General features: G+C 47.2%; 1 protein-coding gene across 1 annotated transcript; it reads right to left on the reverse strand.

The window, feature by feature from the left end:
- Positions 1-11712: 11712 nt before the first annotated feature.
- On the reverse strand, positions 11713-12626 carry LOC113909243 (ribonuclease 7-like). The gene is given in 4 exon segments (XM_035728062.1): positions 11713-11801; positions 11804-12183; positions 12185-12216; positions 12621-12626. Coding segments are annotated over 4 exon segments (507 nt in total).
- Between the last annotated feature and the right edge of the window lie 8135 nt (positions 12627-20761).

Below are 20761 nucleotides of genomic sequence, written 5' to 3' on the forward strand. Positions count from 1 at the left end.
GCCTTGAGATAAAATGCTTCTCAAAGTGGCACAAATTCCTGAGTCTCCTAGGATCTGCGTTGCCAGAGGGGCAACTGCTGAGATGTTTGTCCCTCTGCCACCAGGGTGGAGCCTGGTTCACCAACACAGCTCACCTTTTCCACAGCAGGGATCTCTTCATGCTCTCCTCCCCACAAAGCTCACAAAACATTGATTTTTGAGCCCAGGAGAACATTATCCAGCCAACAGTTGACTTGGTTCCCAGGGAGCAAATATATCTATCTATCTATCTATATATATATATATATATATATATATATATATCTCCAGGAAGTCATTTCTCTTTTGCAGGCCTTCAGCTGAACCTCTCCCATGGGGTTGGGAGGATCACCAAGTGATTATTCATTAACAGTTGCAGACCCAAGCCTCCAGGCTTTGGAGTGAGGGTGGGGATGGCGGCGGGAGCCAAGGGCTGGCATGAACATTCGCGCTGACCAAGATGGTTGACCACAGACTTTGCAAGCCCTGAATCCAATTAAGTTGCAAACATGCTTTCCCTCAGGTAGGTTCTGAGCCTGCAGCTGGCCAACTCCACTCAGGCAGGCCTGGGAAAGGGGTTCCTTTGATTACGTGTTTGATCCTAGTCATTCATCATAACTCTTCCCAACTGCCACAGTCTCAGGGCCCTTTTATCCATTAAGCACTAGAAGCCCAATGTCTAGGATTTGGGAGGTTTTCAAGGGCCTATGCTATTGGTGACTGGGAAGAAAACAATATAGCCTCCAATAAAGGAAAAGTCAACTTCAAAATCAACTGTAAAATATGTATTTACCTGTTACTGCAGTAACAAAGTTGACTTCATTTATTTTGAAATTTGGCACTCATAAAAACTTATTACATTGCAAAACAATCTTAGGGGAAATTTTCTCATTTTATAGGAATTCTCAAGTACTACAGTTGCAGAAGGAGCGGTACCAATTGCAAAGTATTTGTAGTCAATTTCAGAAGTAAAGCTTTAAATATCATTTCAGATACATTTCTGCAAGAATGATACTGAATAAGGAATATGTATATTAAATATATTCAATGTGATGAAGTGTTAAGGTGTCTAGCACGGTATGGTGGTACTAAACACGGCCCTACTTATGAGTCCAGTCAGCACAGGCTGTACCAAGGGATACCACTAACCACCATTCCGTGAAGGTCCGCTTGGCACAGTGATAGGTACTTTGTTAAGAATTCTAGCTAGCGGGGCGCCTGGGTGGCTCAGTCGTTAAGCATCTGCCTTCGGCTCAGGTCATGATCCCAGGGTTCTGGGATCGAGCCCCCGCATCGGGGCTCCCCTGCTCCGTGGGAAGCCTGCTTCTCCCTCTCCCACTTCCCCTGCTTGTGTTCCCTCTCTCACTGTGTCTCTCCCTCTCAAATAAATAAAATCTTAAAAAAAAAAAGAATTCTAGCTATCATATAAAGAAGTATTTACTGGGGCACCTGGGTGGGTTTGTTTTTGTTTTTGTTTTTTATCTGTGTAAATACTTTATTCTGTTTCTACATAAGGTATTGAAATTTACACATTATTTTTAAGACAACTAATATACAGCTAACTGAAATAAAATATACAAGAAGCTTATGAGATATGAGATACAGATGAGAAAACCTGAGAAATTTTTAATTTGCCCTACTGGGAACATCAGAACTCCTGGACTTGATATTGGCCTTGTGTATCAAATATTTTTTTCTGTAAGTACTAGCTGGCACCCTCCCAAAGAAGTCGGTTAAGCATCCGACTCTTGATTTCAGCTCAGGTCATGATCCTGGGGTCCTGGGATGAGCCCTGTGTTGGGCTCTGCGCTCAGTGGGAAGTCTGCTTGAGATTCTCTCTCACTCTCCCTCTGCCCCTCCCCCTACTCATGAGTGTATGCACGCTCTCTGTCTCCCTTAAATAAATCTTTTAAAGAGTGTTTACTGTGTGCCAAGGCATTGTGCTTTATATATAATGTTATCTACAAAGAAATTATGTGGTCCATGTTATTACCCCCATTTTACAGAAAAGAAAACTGAGGCTTGGAGAGGTTAAGGTTACAGATTTAGTAAGTGAGATTGAAAATGAGGTAGGTCTGGCTCCAAAGTTATGTTGTTCCTTTTTGCCACACTGCTCTCCCATTTATTGAAGTTACCTTATAGGCTAAGAGTCACCTGGTCACCAAATTCTATTCTAACAGACTGGTCTCCCTTTTGTCTCCTGGGCATGTTTTGCTCTTTTCAACTGTACTTCTGTTTTGTTTTGTTTTTCTTCCCTGAGAGCCCTCCCTCAAATGTTAGTCATCTTTCAGAGCTCGGCTTGATCACATGTGTGAGCACTGCCGGTCAAGTCCACCCTAGGCTAATCCCTCCTGAACCTAAACCCTCCTGAACCCTCCTTCAGCATTGCTTCCTGGTACCACTCATTTGAGTCCTTAATTGTGTGCTACCTTGTTTTGTTATTTGATTCTCACATGTGTGTCCAGTCTTCCCAACTGGTTGGAAAACTCGTGGGACAGGAATCGGGTCCTGCCGTGCTTCGCTAGCCCAGAGGCGACACTCAGTGCCTGTGTTGCCTCTCAGAATCCTCGTAGTTTCTAACACAAGGGTGCATGAAGTTGCATAACTTCTAAAATGCTCCCGGTACGAAGACTCTATGAAACAGGAAGAAAACATCCAAGTGCTCGCAGCCAGACTAGTACATAAGAAGAGGCTCCACAGTTAGACCCTGGAGGCAGCTCAGAAGAGGACGAGCAGAGAGTCCGCAATGATCCCCTAAAGACCAGTGTTTTCCGGATACCCGAGGAAGGGTAGGTAGAAAAGTCTGTCTGGGTCACCGGTGGGAAGGACAGAGGCAGCATGAGGATAGAGGGCAGTCCTTGACCTACAAGTGCCACCCTCAGTATGGGTCATCAGGCTTCCCCCTGCGAACGGACTCCTGGTGGGTAAGAGGCAGACTCTTCAGGAAGAAGGGGGTTCTGGAGGAGCGGGGTGGTGCAAGAGGGGCTGGGGCCACTACCAATGACCAGGAGTGGCTAAGGGGGACATGGGGGTGTGCATTTTCTGATCCTTTGCTTGGGTCCTTTGTGAGATTGTCCAGAAGCAGTTCCCAGTCCCTCAGTGGAGGGCAGTGGTAGGACCCATTCATGGAGCTTGTGTACGAGGTCCAGCGGTGACTACTGAACTGGAAGCGACGTGCTCTGGTAAGTTTGATAAGTTCCTCGTGACAGGGTGTGAGAGGAGCTGTTGCTGCCTGCGGGCGCCAAGGTGGAGACCAGCTGGGGTGCAGAAGGCTTGAAATAGAATCCACCCAGAGGCAAGCCCGATGACGGGTAGAACATCAGCTGCTGGAGGCAAGTGGCTGCTGACAGTTGTGTCTCTGGGTTCCACGTAGCTTTTCAGCTAACTTTCTGCCAAATAGCTTGACAAACAAACATCCATGGTGGACCCCCTGGAGCCAGGACAGGTGACAGGAAGGAGCACTTACTCCTGACAGTGATCCCCGCCATCCTGGCCTTTGACCGGCTGCCACTGTGCAACCTTGCTGCAATGCTGATTCAAAAATGAGACTGACACTGTGACTGTTTAGCTCCCCCAGTGATGTCCTGAGTACGTATAATGATATCCCTGAGAGAGAGAGAGAGAGAGAGAGAGAGAGAAGAAAGGAACAGAATAGTGCAAACCGAGTGAACGTCTAAGAAACTGGGTCGAGGCGGGCTTAGGCTGGAAAAGCCCAAAAGCGAACAAGAAGGGTGAAGGGACTTCAGGGCAGCGTCCTGCTCTTGAGCAGCTCTGGAGGACAACAAGCCTACCATGCCCTGCTCTTCTGAATACCCTTTTTTGTCTCTTTGCTGGGATCCAGGATCTTGGCAATGAAGTTAACCACCAAGGCTGGGGGAGCTGGGTTGGTCTCACGTTGAGGCAGGGGTTTTGTCAGAAGCTTCCAACAGGGCGCCTGGGTGGCTCAGTTGGTTAAGAAACTTCCAACAGGGAATCTCTCCAAGAGAGATTCTCGTCCAAGAGGGGTCCTTGGCTCTGAAGACCCATGGCCATGACATATCTTGGATCCTGGTTTCTGAACTCTGAGGCTTAGAGTTCTATTATAAGGAATTCGTTGCCATACTTCTTCTAAAAAGACTCACTCTGTTCCCAGTGGCTGACCCTGTCTCCTGCCAGGTCCATTTCCTCTTTACTGTGTAGCTCTTCGGGGCCTTCTCAGGGAGCCCAGTCCCACCATGATCTTGCCTCAGCAGGTGGACTGTCTCCCTTGTTCCTGACTATAGGCTCTGTCCTCAGGAAACACAGCATGTAATCTTCAGCCTAACCAGAGCTGAGGCAGGGGGCTCCCCTCACATGCGTTTTGTGGTCTTTGACTTACTACAGGCCTGTGTGCAGCATTTGGACCTCCCAGTGGTGACAAAAACAGCAGTGATAAAAATGATTGTAGCTAATATTTACTGAGGGGTTTCTATGTTCCAGTCACTCTTCTAAATGCTTTATGTCTGTTTTTTCTCTCTCTCTCTCTCTTTTTTAAGCACACGAAGGACCTTCCTACTGCCCTTGCCCCATAACTGTCTTATCTTTCTCACCCAGTTCTTGAAGAGAAATACTGGTCAGAGACTCAGACACCCAGAGAGCAAGTTAAGGAAAACCCCACTAAGGCCAGTGTACTCCTACCTTTGACTGAATGCAAATGTGTGAGTGCTGTACAAAGACACAAGATAAATGTCTTTTTTCCCAATTTTCCTGAAATTATTTTGGGGGAAGAGGAAGTAATTTAAAACATTATTTTTACATAAAATAAAATGATATGATGGAGTATATTGAAAAATTCAAATAAATTACAAGGTATTTACTTTACAATTTAAAATGTTTTTGCTTTGAATTTCAAATTTATATGTAAGTTTCAGAAAGAGTGCACAGAGCTCCCCTGTATGCTTTGACCAGATTCCCCAATTATTAACATTTCTGAACTATTTGAGAATAGGTTACAGACATGATGCTCCATTACCCCTTAATACTAAAGTGAGTATCTCCTAATTACAAGTTCCCTTGGCTACATCAGCACGGCACAGCCATCCAAACCAGAAAATTAGCTTTGATCTGTTATTACCTGCAAATTAAATTTTAAGGTAACATATAAAACATCTTTGCACTTGGCTATTCTAAAAATATTAGTTAAGTGAAAGAAGGAGGCTTCAGAGAAGGCTCATGCTTGCTGGTCATGACTTTAGGTGTTTTAATGAATTCCCCTCTGCCATTACTAGCTCTGAGTAGTCTGAGACACATTGCTCTGTGTTTAGTTGACCATGAAAATCCGGCCCTGGATGCATCAACTTTGAGGGTAAAGAATAGTGACCCTTACCAAAGATAAAATGTTTTGGGATGTCTCAGGCCCACCTGGAGGTCTCTGCCAAATGCTTTCAGCCTGGCCCCAAATAGCAGATGGAAAGTGAAGACCTTTGTTCTTGCTGCATGCCCTTATTCATGTCTCCAACAGCCAGTGGTATGGCCTAAGGACATGCTTGACTTGGTTCATAACCAAGTCCTTGGGTGCTGTTTTGTTCCCATCTTCACTGACACAATATGAACATTCAGGTGAAGGGGATGTGGTCCATGGGTGAGAGGCAGAAATGTAAACATGTTGGGATTACGGACACTAAACCCTATTTTGAATGAACATGATTTTGTCTCAAGTCCGGGAATCTGCCTCTTTGCAGATTGATTTGCCAGTCCATGGATAGTGAATTTTACCTTGGAAAATGTCTGAGATCCAACTGGGACAATTAATCAGAATGTCAGTTTGGGAATATCACTGGACCGGTTCAAGAAGCCTGAGTACTTACTTAAACTAGCCATGTGATCTTGGACAAGGTGTTTAAGTACTCTGGGTTTTATTTTATTCATTTGCAAAATGGGGAAGGCTGGACTAGATGATCTCTGAGGTCAGTGGACACAATCTCTTGTAACATTTAATTTTATGAATATCTGCCGAAAGAGCCTAAAGCTTTACAGACGTGTAGATCTGTGTTGTGCTAAATGCCACGGCCCGAGCAGGAGTTTGTACTCATTTACACCACATCTGTTTATGCTTTAAATGTGTAAGCTCAAGTAAGTTTCTATGTGAAGGCCATTGAAAGTGACAGCTATGGTGCTTTCCCACTGCAAGCAGTCCATTGGAAAGCAGGGAAGGACCATGAGCCATGGGCACTGGTGGCACTTTTGAGTGATTGAAGACAAAGTAGGAAAGGGAGCTGAATCTGGGAGTGGGAAGAATATGAGTCCATGATGTAGGCAAGAGCATAGTAAGCTCACCTGAGGACTGATTTCAATGTCAGGAGGGGAAGTTGGAAATGTCGCTAGAGCTCTCTCGCCATTAATTGCTGTGATACTTGAACCCTTTGGAGAGGAGCTGGCGTGGAGGACACCCTCAAAAGTTAGTGGCCCTAAATCCTCTGTCTTCTTTTTATATCTTTTGATTCATGGAAGGTAGAGTTGGGAAAACAAAACAAAACAAAAAAACAACCCTTAAGTAGTCTTAACAGAAATACTCAATTTAGCACCCCCCTTTTATTCGCTCCAACTGAAGCATTGTCCCCTACCACTCCAAATTACTTTACCTAGAGAGATAATGCATATTGTCCTTTTTGTCTGACCTTGAGCCTTACTTTATCCGCTCTTGGCTAGGGACTACTTTTGGCAAAGGGAGGCTAAGGAGGAGTTTGGCCTCGTTTAAATCCTTTGTTTTTCTGTCACGGAAGTCAGGCCTGTTCCATCCATCACAGGTTTGGTCACCCAACATTTGACACCACAGCAATAAATATAAATGATAACACCTCTTGAACTTTTCCTACAGGCCAGCCACTGTACTAAGTGCTTTAAATATATCGTCACATTTAATCTATCTAATACTCCTATGAAGTAACTTACCTTTATAGAGATAAGGATTTTCCATCATAATGTGTATTTCCTTTATAGGTAAACATCTTTCTTTACCTCCCCTCTTGGGAACAATGGGCTTCCTACAAGGTCCCATTAGTGATGTTTTCTCATGCTTCTGTGGACTCATGGATGCTCCCAGGCTGACTGATTTGGAGTCCTTCACAGGTAAACATCCTGGCAAGAGCCGTACCTGCTCTTCTTTCTACCTTCCATGGTAGGATAGGGGTAGGTGGAGACCTTTTAAAAGAGAGAATCTAAAGTCTTCAAAATACTTTTGGAAGCTCAGTCATGCAGGAGCATAAGAACGGGCCAAGGCTCCCTGAATGTTATTGCTATCGGTATGTTTTCTGCTGCCATAGCACTGGGGTTATCCCCTAGAGCCATGGATATTATGAATAAGGCCATTGACACTATGAATCAATGTGTGGAGAAGGGTCCTCATCTCAAGGGCATTTCCTCTTCTCACATTCTCCCCTTGGGTTCAGGACACTTCTCCTCACATTGACTCAGTTGGCCTTCTTCATAGTGTCTTTGGGTCATTTACTTCAGAGTATGGAGACTGGGAAACCAGGGTCATGTAAAAGAGTCTCCTACCTAAAACACCTCAGTTCTCACTTGTAGGAAAGTGAGTGAGCTTTAGCACCAGTTCTTGTGTTACTTTCTTTACTGGACTCCATTTCTTTTCTTTCTTTTCTTTTTTTTTAGGGAGAGCGCACATGGGTGAACGGGTTGGGGGGTAGAGGGAGAGGGGGAGAGAGAATCTTGAGCAGTCTCCATGCCAGCACGGAGCCTGGAGCCCGACATGGGGCTCCATCTCACGACCCTGAGATCATGACCTGAGCAGAAATCGAGAGTCAGACGCTTAACTGACTGAGCCACCCAGGATCCCCATACTGGACTCCATCCCTGCTTCTTAGGTCCAGGTTGAAACAATTTTCTTTAAAGACACCTACACAAGGCTGAGTAATGTTCCCTTCACACCCTCCTCCCCTCTCCAAGCTCCCACCCCCAGAAACAGAAGTGTTTAATAACTAATCAGCCTCCTTTTCCCATTCTTCAAGTTTTAGGTAGGAATGCATCAAACTTCAGCCAGGCTTGGTAATTGGCCCAAACCTGTTATTCACTTTGGACCTCACATTTGACCTTTGGAAAGCTGAATAACCAAATGCTTATTTCAACATTATTCTTGGCATCTGTCAACTTGGCTGTGATCAAGGTCATGTGAAGGAATGGGTGACTGTCAAGCAGTTGAAGCATCAGTAATGAGAACAAGGCAAGTCATTTGGATTCATTGTTAAAATCTGAATCACTTTCAAATATTAGTGAGCATTCTAGATGTAACTTGGGAGTGAAATTTTCCTTATGAACTTTTTTAAATGTCGAAATTCTATCAGTCAGGAGAAGTATAAATGCACATTTATTATTTTAAGAAAAATGCTATAGGGGTGCCTGGGTGGCTCAGTCGGTTAAGCATCTGCCTTCGGCTCAGGTCGTGATCCCGGACTGCCGGGATGAAGCCCGGCGCTAGGCTCCCTGCTCATCAGGGAGTCTGCTTCTCCCTCTGCCCCTCACCCCGCTCGTGTTCTCTCTCTCTCTCACTCTGTCTCTATCTCATCTGAGATAATAAATAAATAAAATCTTTAAAAAAAGAAAAGAAAAGCTGTAATAATGGTTGTCAAAGCTTATATACAAAACAATGAAGAATTTTCACATAAAATAGGAAAATTAGCTGACAGTTAATATTTAATAAGAGATAGTATATTAATTAGATAACTTTAAAAAGAAGCTTATGTACTTTTTGAGCCAAAAGTATTTATAACAATTTAATAAATAGTATAAGTACTATTAAATTCAAAACATAGTATAAGGCATAACAACAGAAATTAGATTATATCTTAATTCTACCTATGATACCATGATATCATAGTTGTTATAGAATTGATTCATGTATTAGCATTTATCATGTTAAATAAAATAATTCTTTTTTTAAGATTTTATTTATTTGACAGAGAAAGACACAGTGAGAGAGGGAACACAAGCATGGGAGTGGGAGAGGGAGAGGGAGAGAAGGCTTCCCGCTGAGCAGGGAGCCCGATGCGGGGCTTGATCCCAGGACCCCAGGATCATGACCTGAGCTGAAGGCAGACGCTTAATGACTGAGCCATCCAGGTGCCCCTAAATAAAATAATTCTTAAGAACTATACATTCAGGAGGATTTTTTTGGTGAGGTATAACTCACATACAGTCAGGTACACAAATCTTAAGCATACAGCAAAATGGGTTTTCCGACAAAGTAAACATATCCAGACCGAGAAAGAACATTTCCAGCTTACCTCTTACCCCTTCCCAGTTAGTGCTCCCCAAGATACCACTATTCTGAACTCTACCACCACAGGTTACTTTTGAATTATGCTGAATTTTTAGTTATTTAATACTATTTAGGTCATGAATCTTTCAAGAAAAAGTTTTATTTGGAAATTCTTCTCATTTTGAGAGGATGCATTAGAAGTATCATTTTAGCCACTTCAAAATTTTGTGAGGAGGATGTCTTCAAAACCATAACATCCATAAGAAAAAAATCAATATATATAATTTATATTTATATGTGATATCAACTTATACAGTTTATGTCTATATGAATATATAAAGAGTTATGAAAAAAAGTATAAAGGGAAAAAATCAATACCCCTAAGTATCTTGCTTTTCTATGCATCTCAGTCAAAACCATCTGTTTAGAGTGATAAATGTAGAGTATAATGACCATTTACACTCAGTCATCTGGCATTTGGCTACAATGTGTATTTAGTGCATCTCTACTTCCAAGACTCACCAATGTATTGGTCCCACATTCTGCTTGAATTGTTCAATGTTCTGCTCTTTCTTTGACCATACCCTCCCTAGCTTCTCTCCTCCTCTCAAAACACCCAGCCCAGCTAGCAGGACTTTGCTTGCAGACCTGTCCTCTAGCATACTCAAGAACCTCTCTCTAGCAGGAGAAAGCCCTCAAGGAAAACTGAGTGGGGTATTTGCCTTCATCTGCATGCTTGCCAAGGTGAATATGACTGGACTGCTATTTGCTACTTCCAGTGATCATTATTAAATGCCTACCAGTGCTGAGGGCTGATTAAGGCTACATAAATACCATTTCCAAATCTTCCTGCAATCCTGTTGGGTAGGTGGGATTACTCCCATTTCACTGTATGGAAACACAGCTGCAGAGAGGTGCCTTAGTTTGCTTGAGGTCACATAGCCAGGAAGACCGAGCCAACCAAGATTTACACCCAATTTTTTCTGGCTCCAAAGCTGACTCTGACTCTGGTAAGGAGTAAAGGAGCACTGGCGGTGTCGGGGAGGGACAGGAAGAGAAGAGACGCCCTGGCTGGGAAGGGAAGGTCTAGAAAGGTAGCTGGGCAGTGAAGTAGGGCGGGCATGGGGCATCGTGCAATTTGTCTGGCACTGAAATAAAGGAAAGAAAGAACGGTCAGGTGATGGTCAGGGCTGCAGGCAATGGGGGTGGGGTGGGGCGTTTGCACCTCAAAACAGAGCCAAGGTAAAGCTGTAGCTTATCCAGTTCTGCTCACTAGAGACAGAGCAATGGTGTCTGTAGCCCAGGGGGACAGGGAGATGGCATTTCCACATCTCAAGCCCTCCGGCCTGGGCAGACTGCCAGAGTGGGGAGCCAGGGAAGCACCGAGGCAGGACAGATCATTATCAGAGGAAGGAAGCTCTGGCAGCTCCCACCAGCCTGTTTGTGACCAGCAGGCTCTGGGCCACGGAAGTCCCTTGAGGTCAAGGGAAATGTGATCCTGGAGCAGGGGGATGAAGCTGGGACACTCCCCTGACCCTATGCCTTCAGGCCAAAGGGATCTAGCCAGAGACAGGCCCGGGGCCCAGGTCGGAAGGGCAGTGGGCTAGAGAAGGGGGAGGCCAGTTAGAGAGGCAGAGAGAGAATGAATTACGATCCCTGGAGGACCTCATAAACAGGTCTTGGCTAGAGAGCTAGTGACCTTGATTACAGCGGGCACAGGGTAACTGGCTCCTAAAAGCTCTCAGGGTACATATCTTCATGGGTGAACTCTTACCCAGTTCTCTCATCCCTGCAGAGGTCTCTCCTTTTTTGCCCAAGGGACAAGTACAAAGTGCACTGTATTTAGAATAAGGAGACCTAGGTTCAAGTCCAGGCTCTGCTACTCACCAATTTGACAAGCTCTTTAATTAATTACGCTTTCTGAAAGCTCCATTTCCTCCCCCAAAGAAGGCCCACAATCCCTCTCAAGTCTATCCCAAGGGACTCATGTGGCAACACCATGAAAAACCTAAAGTGCTATATAAATATGGAGTGGTACCTCGTTTTCTTTCTTTCCACCCGCGTCTCCTCACACAGGTCATATCACTACTACGTTAGCCGGGGAAGGTTCCTAGCTCGGGAATAGGAACAGCTCTGTCCATAAATCCCAATTTGTACTTTTGTTTCCTCCTCTTGTCAGGCTGCCCTGAAGATGGGGCAGGGGAGAGATGTCCCAGGCACAGACCCGGGAACCCACACCCCTAGCTTGCTCAGCCCCTCCTTTGGAGATAAGCTTCTGGGAAAACAGCCACAGAAAGAGGAAGGACCGACCATCTCTTCTGGAGCTCAGCCCTTTCAGAAGAGGTTGAGCTAAGAGGGGCCCTAAGACACGGGAGGAAGATATAACCTGTGGGCCATACGAGGACTGGCCCAGGGGTCTGCAGAGGGAAGTCAGGCACAGCACGAGAGGGAGGAAGTCCGAAAACCTACAGGATTTTGTCCAAGTGCACAGGAACCAGCTTGGATTTCCTAGAATCCCCTTTCTCAGGAGGGTCACAGGCCACATTGTAAGAAGCCTGGGTACTTTGTACTTGCAGCCTGGGTACTTCCTTGAGGTGAGCTCACATGTGCTCAGGGAGACAGGCTCTTTGCTCTGGTGGCAGTTTCTTTGGCCCTTCTTGCAGGCTATGCTGCGGGTCTGACAGGTGGCGGCCACACTGGAGAAGGACTGATGCAGGAAGGTGTTGAAGGGTTTGCAGTGTTTCGTTCTGTACTTGTTGACCTTGCCCATCGCTGTGTTGCACCGCTGGGGCCTGGGCTGCACGTGCTGAATTTCAAACCACTGAGCCGAAGTCACGGTGCTGGGCTTGGCCCTGACAGGGACCTCAGCCACCCACAGCCCCAGCAGCAGGAACAGCAGTAGGGGGCAGGATCCTGCTCTGGCTGCGACCCTCTCGCAGGGGAGCAGTGCGGATGGAGGGCTGGGGTTGCTGGGGACGGAGACAGCAGGGGGTGAGAAATTAGTCTTTCTGTATGTGTCCTTCTATCTCATCACCGTTACCCTCCCCTGGGTCTCCTTCCTCCCTCCCCCTGTGTCTCATCCTCTCTTCCGGCTCCGTGTGCCCTCCTCACCCACTGTGACCCCATCCCCCTCACCCCATATGCCCGTCTTCCCTCATTCTGTCCTTCTCGCCTCCTATTCTTTGTTCTCTCTCTTCTCCCTCGAGACCGATTCCCCCTGTGTGCTTATCCCTTGCTCTGTGTCTCATCCCTCCCATGATACCATTCCGTGGCCCCCGTGGCCCCACTCTGTGCCTCCATCCCCCGGCATCACTCTCCTCTCTCCCCTATGTGTGTCCTTACCCCCTCCTCCTTTGTCTGTCATATCACTCACCTGCATCAGACCCTGTCCCTTCTCTGGCCTCTCTCCCGACTCAGGTCCCACCACAGGCTGCACCTCCTCAATGAGTCTGGGGCTCAGGATGCCCTCACTTGTCACTGGCCTCAGATCACTTGCCTTTTAACTCCTTAAGAGCTGGCCTGATCTATGTTGCTTCTGTTTGGGGCAGGCCAGGGAGCAGTCGGGGATCAGGAAATGAATCAAGTACATGTGCCTTTCCACCTACATGTCCCAAATAAGTGGATACCTAGGGAGCTAGTGTACCTGCCTAAACAGGTTCAGCAATGCGGAAACTTCACTCTTCACACTCAAAGACTGGATTTGGCCTCTGGCCACATGGTTTTAATGACTACTAAAGCACCTGACCCAGGTGTCAACCCCAAATGAATTTCAGGGAGAACTGCCGTTTATCTCCTATATACATCTCTGGTTCATGATTCTGGGAAGAACCAATCACTGTGGCCGTAAGAATAGCTTTTTCTCTAACCTGAGATACAGAGAGAATAGCCTAGAATATTGCTTTGTATGATTTCTTGTCATCAGGACTTCCTGCTTATCTTTTGGAGGAGATGGAGGAGCCAGGGAAGTGGATGAATCACCCCAGTCACGATGCCCAACACCACCCCAGCTCAGCTATTCTGCAGTGATTCACTCCTCTGGGCCCCTCAGTGCCAGGTGCTGAGCAGGGCCACCTGGCTTTACCTGGAGAAGGCACCCAACACCTTCCATCCTTCACTCTTTTCCTCCCTACTTCATTGAGATCGGCAAAACTTAAACAGTGTCCAAATTTGAAAATGCTGTTGGTGGTGGTGGTTGCTTCATTCTGCCTTAGGCCTTGACCTTGCATGGCCTGCTCCTTGTGGTAGTTATAGGTGTGTGGAGAGCCCGAGCTGGTACTGCTCTGGGGGCTCTAGTGAGCTTGCCACATGGCCCTCAGAAGAACCGAGACACCGAGGAGTAGAAGCATCACTACTTATGGGTGGGAAGTTTGGAAAACTGAGATGAACAGTCCTTTTTTTTTTTTTTTTTCAGGATTCAAATATTTCTCAAGTGTCTACTATGTGCTGAGGTGCTTGGGATAGATCAGTGAATAAAAGAGACAAAAATCCCTACCTTCGTGGAGCTTACATTCCATCGGGAGAAAGACAGTAAAAAATTAATATACCCTTTGCTTGAAGTGGTAACTGCTAAGGACAAAGGTAGAACAAGAGGGAGGTTGGTAGGCAGGGATTTTTAAATAGGGACATTTAAAGTAGACGACTCTGGGACAAAGACCTGAAGATGGGAAAGTGAACTTGTGCTTGCCTGGGGAAGAAGGGTCCAAATAGAACAGTGCTGTGAAAGCCCTAAAGCAGACAGATGCCTGCATGTTGGAGGGACAGCCAGGAGTCCAGTGTGGCTGGGGCAGGTGCCGGACGGTGGGATCGGAGAGGGACCAGAGGCCAGATCATGGAAAGCCTCTGAGACCAGTGAAGACCGTGACTTTTACTCCACACACTGGGGAGGCCCTGGGGCCGGAGGGGTGTGGTGCAGGAAGACGGTTCTAAGCAGAGGAGTGAAAGGCCCTTGCGTAGATTGTAACTGTAGCAAAGCCATGTAAATGGTCTGCGCCTGGGTGGCTCAGTCAGTTAAGCACCTGCCTTCAGCTCAGGTCATGATCCCAGGGGGCTGGGATTGAGCCCCATGTCAGGCTCTCTGCTCCGCCGCGTCTGCTTCTCCCTCTACATCTGTGCTCTCTCTCGCTTTCGCTCTCTTTCAAATAAATAAATAAAATTAAAAAAAAATGATCTTGATTATAAAGTTTGTGTTCTGGTCCAGAAGTCAGAAGTTTGAGTTGGGAAGAGGAAGTGTTTGTCTTTGAGGCTTGGGGGACATCGTTTTAGTAGGCAGAGTGCCCAGGATGATTTTTGGAAGAAAAAGTGGTGTTGGAGATGGGAAGCACCACTAGATGGGGACAGAGAACCGGGAACAAGTTCCCCGGGGCCTCCGGCGCCTCTGTTTCTCAGCGAGGCTTTGGCTATGGGAACAGCATTCGCTGCTTTGTTAAGGTGCCGGCATCTCTGCAGTTTGAACTTCTGGATATAGAATTATGCCCCTGCTGCTGTAGAAATGCAAATGTTTGGAAATAAAATCCATGGTTTAAAGCGGACTGTGGACAGAATGCGGATCAGCACAGGCCCGTCCAGCCCCGGACCAAAAGCTGGGCTCAGGGGATGGGGTGGGAGGCCAGGAGCTCATTTGAATTCTTAGCCAGGACTCCTCACTTCTCATTCTAGAGTGAGATGTTTCCAAACCACGACTTGCACTGCTCTGTGCTCTTGTGTTTTCCTGTCATTATAATTATCCTAGTTTGCTCTTCAAGTCCATTATCCTGAGGTCTCCAGAAGCCGGCCTGAGTGCTGTGTGAAAGTCAAACACCACCCTACTGTCTAGGCCAAAGGGGAGAGAGAGTAAAGGTTTAGGTTTGCATACAAAAATTAAAGAGTTGAAACTACCACCTTCACAACTCAATCTGAAACCCTTACTTTGCCTCAGTTGTTTGGATAAGGCCGGTGATTTTATTTATTGATTGGTTTGCCCCAACTCTCCACCTTCCAGGATCTGCTTCCCTTTGCACTTGGTAGGATAATTTTGCCAGTTTTCCTTTGCCCCGTGTAAGGGGCAAGAGGAAAAAATGGAGGAAGGGGGACAAGATTAGGGAGAACAAAAGGGGTCAGGCATCAGGCCAAGGACTGATCAGAGAGTCTGGCAAAGGGGAAAAGAGAAAAATTTGAAAGGGGTGAGCAAAAAGACAAAATGGGGCGGGGGAGAAGATGGGAGGGAAGAAAGCCCCTCATACAAGCAGCCTCTACCCGGGGAGATGAGGTAGCTACCCCCACCTCCTCGTTCTATGGTCATAGTCATATCTCCTGGCCCAACCCCTGCCAGGCCACTACCATGCATGTGCGTGTGCGTGTGTGTTTAAAGTCACTGGGGCGGGCGTTGTGAAAATCCCAGCAGTGCCAGGTGGACCTCTGCCTGTCTTCCCCACAGGACAACAGCTGTTGCTTCCTCTGGCCTGCACTGAGAGGGGGTGAGTGGAGCTGGCTGAGAGGAGGGCTGGGCCTGGATTGGTGCCCACCCTTCAGAGGCCAGCCTCTCTCTCTTCCGGAGTTCCACACAGCCTCTGGATACCGATGGAAAGCCCATGAGAGTTTCCCTCCAGGCAGGAGCAGATCCAAATTCTGTTATCCTAACTTTGTTACTCCTAGGATAAATAAAGGTAATGGGCTCATTTTTGTAGACGGGGAAAGTGAAACAAACAGCAAGTTGGGGTCAGACGTGGGACTTGCTCTGGGTCTTTGAATTCTCATGACCTTTCCTGGAACAGCTGTGGGTCTGGAGGAGGCAGCACGGACAGAAGGTTGGAATCCTTGGCTCCCAAACCAATGCCTTTAGAGAAGCCAGGATGTAGGAGGGGGGGACCTGCTCTGGGGTTGAGAGTCCTCATTAGGTCATTCTACCTCAGAAGCCATTATCAGCTCCCCCGTTAGCTACAGAATAAAATTCAGATTCCTTGGCCTGATATTCAAGTTCTGCCACTGAAGTGCCTCAATTCTAGCCAAGGTGGTTTTCTCTATTTTCTTAAACACATCTTTCCTAATCCTCTTTATCTCTACTCATCTCTTAACTGTTCCTTGAGATCCAACCCAAGGTCCCAGGGTGACCTGCCCCTCACACAGAAAAATTTGCTCCAGTGCCCCCCAATTCAGAGGATCTTCTCCATCTCTAAATTCCTACAGTTCTGTCTTCAAGACGTACAATTTTCTGCCTTGAATCGTTGGTTGTTTCTTCATATGTATTTATCATTTTCCTCCAACTTACACTATCGAGCTTCAGAAGACAAGGACCACCTATATTATACTTTTTCCTACTTCTCACAGGGATAGCTTAGGGCTTTGCATATAAATGATTCTTAACTGATTCAACTTCTAGGTTATTCATTGTGCCCCTGAATGATCTGAGTCCCAGGTGGACGAGCAGCAACCTCAGCACTGGTTAGCAAATGGAGGAACTGACAATACAGCTCCTGGACTTCAACCCTGGGTTGAGGTGAAGTCATGACAAGAAGGTTGAGCTGCATGAAGCAATCCTTTGTGTTCAAGGACAACCCAGGAACTGCCCATGACATGCTATGCTGGTTTAGATCAATTTGGGTTGGATAGGGCAAAGAAGTGACCCCACTGAGATTGTGTAAGCTCACTCTGGGCAAAATCTTGGGGTTCCCCTCAATCACAGGGAATCACCCCTGCACCTGCTACGCTAGCCACTTGTTTCTGGGAGGAAAGGAGAGAATGTGTAGAGGACTACAGGCAGAGGGTCACCCTTACAGGAAAAACAATCTAAAAGTTTCAGTGGTGAACAGTCAGTGCTCTTCCTTGCTGGTAGAAAAACCATCACTACTCAAAGCAAGATCTAACACAAATATTTCTAAGTTCTGGAGATTTGCCAGCCTTTTCAATATATAAGGCATAAGTAATTCTGCCTTTGTTAGGAAATTTGATTCACTCATTAGATCAGGGTTTCTTTTCTTTTCTTTTCTTTTTTTAAGTGTACTTATTTTTTTTAGTAATCTCTGCACCCACTGTGGATCTTGAACTCAAGACCCTGAGATCAAGAGTTGCATGCTCTTCTGACTGAGGCAGCCAGGTGCCCCAGACCAGAGTTTCTCAACCTCAGCACTGTTTACATTTGGTCTAGATAATTCTTTGTTGTGGGAGCTGTCTTGTGCAATGTCGGATGGTTAATGGCATCCTGGGCCTCTACCCACTAGATGCCAGCAGCCCCTCCCCAGTTGTGACAACCAAAACTGTCCCAGACATGACCAAATTGCCTGCCCCTGCCCCTGTTGATAACTACTAAATTAGACATATGACCTTGAGCAAACTACTCTCTCTCAAACTTAGTTTCTTCATCTCTAGGGTAATTCTCATGTATGTAAAGCCCAGTGTAATGAGGCAATGAATTCCACAAATCTCAGGCCTTGGGAGCAGATGAAACCATGACAAGGATGTCAGCGTGGAAGCAGCAATGCTGTGGATCAGCACCTTGAAGACAGGATTTTAAAGACCGGGCCACTAGAATTGCAGTCTGGAACCTGAAGGCCCATCGCACACTCAGCACCTTTCCTGGTCCTGGGCTCAGGCCTTTGTAACATGCTTATACGTGTGTCTTTCTTGCTGAATTATACATGTAATCTGGGCTGGAGCTGTTTTATTTACCTTTATATTGCCCCCAACATTTGTCATAGTGCTTTTCTGACAGTATTTAACAACTTTAAAAAAAATAAATTAAAAAAAAAATTTTTTAAGGTAATCGACACAAGGCATGGCTAATAATAGAAAGCTTCATGAAGATGAATTTTAAGTCAGGTGTCAGAGGGGCCTCCACGTTGGCAGAGCGGGGATGGGGGAGGTTACGTGGATCATCTGGGGAATAAAAGAGGCTTTGCCGATGTTGAGTTGGGGAAAAAAGTGAGTTAGTGTAGAACCCAGGAGATCAAATCTAGTTACACGTTGTTTATACACCGTGCGATGGTTGAAATTCACGTTCATGCTGACCATCTCACTTTCTTCTTGCAGCCTCATGAGGTAAGGAAGGTATTCATCCCATTTTATAGACGACGAAGCAGAAATTCAGTAGGTTATCTGAAATCAAGTCCTGAACTCTTTCCTCTGTGAAGCGCTGTTTCATTTTTGTAACTGTGTGTGCAGAGTAGAGGGGTGGTAGGTAGGCATCGAATGAAGGAAGAGGAAGACCAGGAGCCTTTCGTGAAAAGCCCCTACCTCTTCTCAGGGAAGCTGCAGCCTTGAGCCAATAGGGAAGAGGCATGCTTTGAGGTGGGGACAACAGCAGACTTCCTCAAAACCAACACTTGAGTCAGCCAGGCTTAGGCACCACCCTGCAAGTCTCCCACTCAGTGTTGGCCTATAGACCCAGCCTGAAGGATACAGATGAGCCACTGGCCTGTGTGGGCTTCACCTTCACTTGCTTGGCTGTGCACACTTCCCTGGGGGTAGTCTTCCAAGCAGAGCCTTCTTAAACAGGATTTCCGGGTTGAGACTTCACATGCGCTAGCTCAGTGGAGGTGATGGGGGTAAGAGTGGAAGGAGGTGAGGAACAACATCCTGGGTAAAGGAGGTGGCATGAGCCAGGATGAAGAGGTGGAGGTGGCACAAAGGGGGAAACAGGGATGGATGGAGATGCAGTTGGAGACATGGCAGGGGTCAGGTCATGGAAAGGCTACACCTACGAGGTGTAGAGCCTTACTGGAGTTGGCGAGCATGTGGTGTCCCAGAGAGGGGAGAGCCTGAGCAGGGAAGAGACAGGGATGGAAGGGACAGTTTCAGGAACAGTCTTAGGTGTCAGGGCTGTGTGACTAATGGACTCATGCTCATATTAAGTACTCACCAGGTGCCAGGCACTGGGCTAAAAGCTCTTGATATACATCGTAATGAATTCTAATAGTGCCATGAGGTATAAAAGATTACCCCCATTACTAGATGAAGAAATCGCAACTTAGGGTGTTTTTAGCAAACTTAGATTGGTGATACACAGCCTGTAAACAACAGGGCCAGGATTCAGCCAGGATTTCTGGTCTATTTGACTCAAAAGCCTTGCTCTTAACCACCTTGCAGCCACTGCCTCCCCATGGTGGGGTTAGGGAGCGGGGAGGGCCTAGGATCACAGATTTCTTGCATAGGTAACTGAGGAAACGGGAGACAGACAACACGGGAGGAGAAGCAAGTTGTGGGGAGGATGGGTTCAGTGTTGGACTCCAGTTCATACCGGCAGGAAGAGCCACGCCAGTAACCCCAATGCCTCCAGTACTCTGCACCACCCCCAGACTACACACTGGCCTTAGAACACTTGGGGCTCTGTGTTCTGACTCCTGGCTCCCATTCTCCAGGACATGGATGGAGTAGGCTGTCCTATGAGGAAGCCCACCACCCGGACAACACCCTGCAGGGAGGCCAGGCCGTGAGGCCTGTGGAGGTCAAGGGCTGCGGCTGGCAGGCTCTCTAGTTCTCATGAAGCGGCAGCTGTTGACGAAGAGAGTTAGGAGTCCGGCCCTTTCCCCACATGGCAAACTACAGTAAGAATTCTGATCCTCTGGGCCCACAGGGCCACCCTTCCTCATGTCCAGGCTGTGCTGTCTAATCCCACCCGACAAGCTGGAGGCTTCAGGGTCAGCGTGCGTAGGTTTCCAGGAGTGCTCAGACTCTGATAGGGCCTGAGGTCGGAGGTGAGGGAGTCAGCTGATAGTGTGATTGGGACCGGTGTGGAGGTGATGATGGGGACTGCGGGGCTCCACGTTGATGTCTCTGGTTCTCGACCCAGCACTCAGTGGAGGCCCTTGTGTGTGTGCGCGTGTGGCCTCCGGGGCGAGTGGGGTGAGCAGCCGACCCTCTGTTCTCTGAGGGTCAGGAATAAGCAGCACTTTGTCCCTCAGAAACATGACAGTACTTTCCTTCTCACCTTTCCACAGGAGCACGGCCTACGGGCCAGAGAAAACATCAAAGAAAACCTAAGAACTTCGAGCCTTCTGGCAAGGAGCTGGAACTAAGTGTTCTGATGACAGCAGAAAGGAGGAGACCAGACAGCAACGTCTCTGTCCTCCCACCCATCCAACCCCCTCAGCGCAGCGGCTCCTCAAACTCAGGGGACGCTCCCTCCTCCCAGACTGGTCTTTGTCCAGAGAGCTCTCTAGCCTCTTCTCACCTTTGGGCTGTCTTTGGCCTTGGCGGGAAGAATTCCTGCCCCTGCTCCTGCCCCGCTGGTCTTCAAGCCCCCGTCCTTTCTCCAGAGCAGTCAGTCAATCGTAGTTCAGCCCGTTCCTTCTGTCCCCTTTGCATTTTTTACCAGAAAGGTTGACCAGAGCCGGGGATAATCGGGAAGAGTCGCTCCCCCAAGAACCAGTTGGACCTCTTATTCTGTAAGTGTTACAGTTCACAGACCGGGTGAAGCTGAGACCTCCGGGTGGACCAAAGGAGTGGGGGGAGTGGCTGAAGGTGGCCGGCCAGCTGAGTGACTTTGGGCAAGTGTCTCCTCTCTCTGGGACATGAGGACCTGGGTTAGATTATCTCTGAAGTAGA

This window comes from Zalophus californianus, chromosome 6 (genome assembly GCF_009762305.2).
Source record: "Zalophus californianus isolate mZalCal1 chromosome 6, mZalCal1.pri.v2, whole genome shotgun sequence".
Lineage (NCBI taxonomy): Eukaryota > Metazoa > Chordata > Mammalia > Carnivora > Otariidae > Zalophus > Zalophus californianus.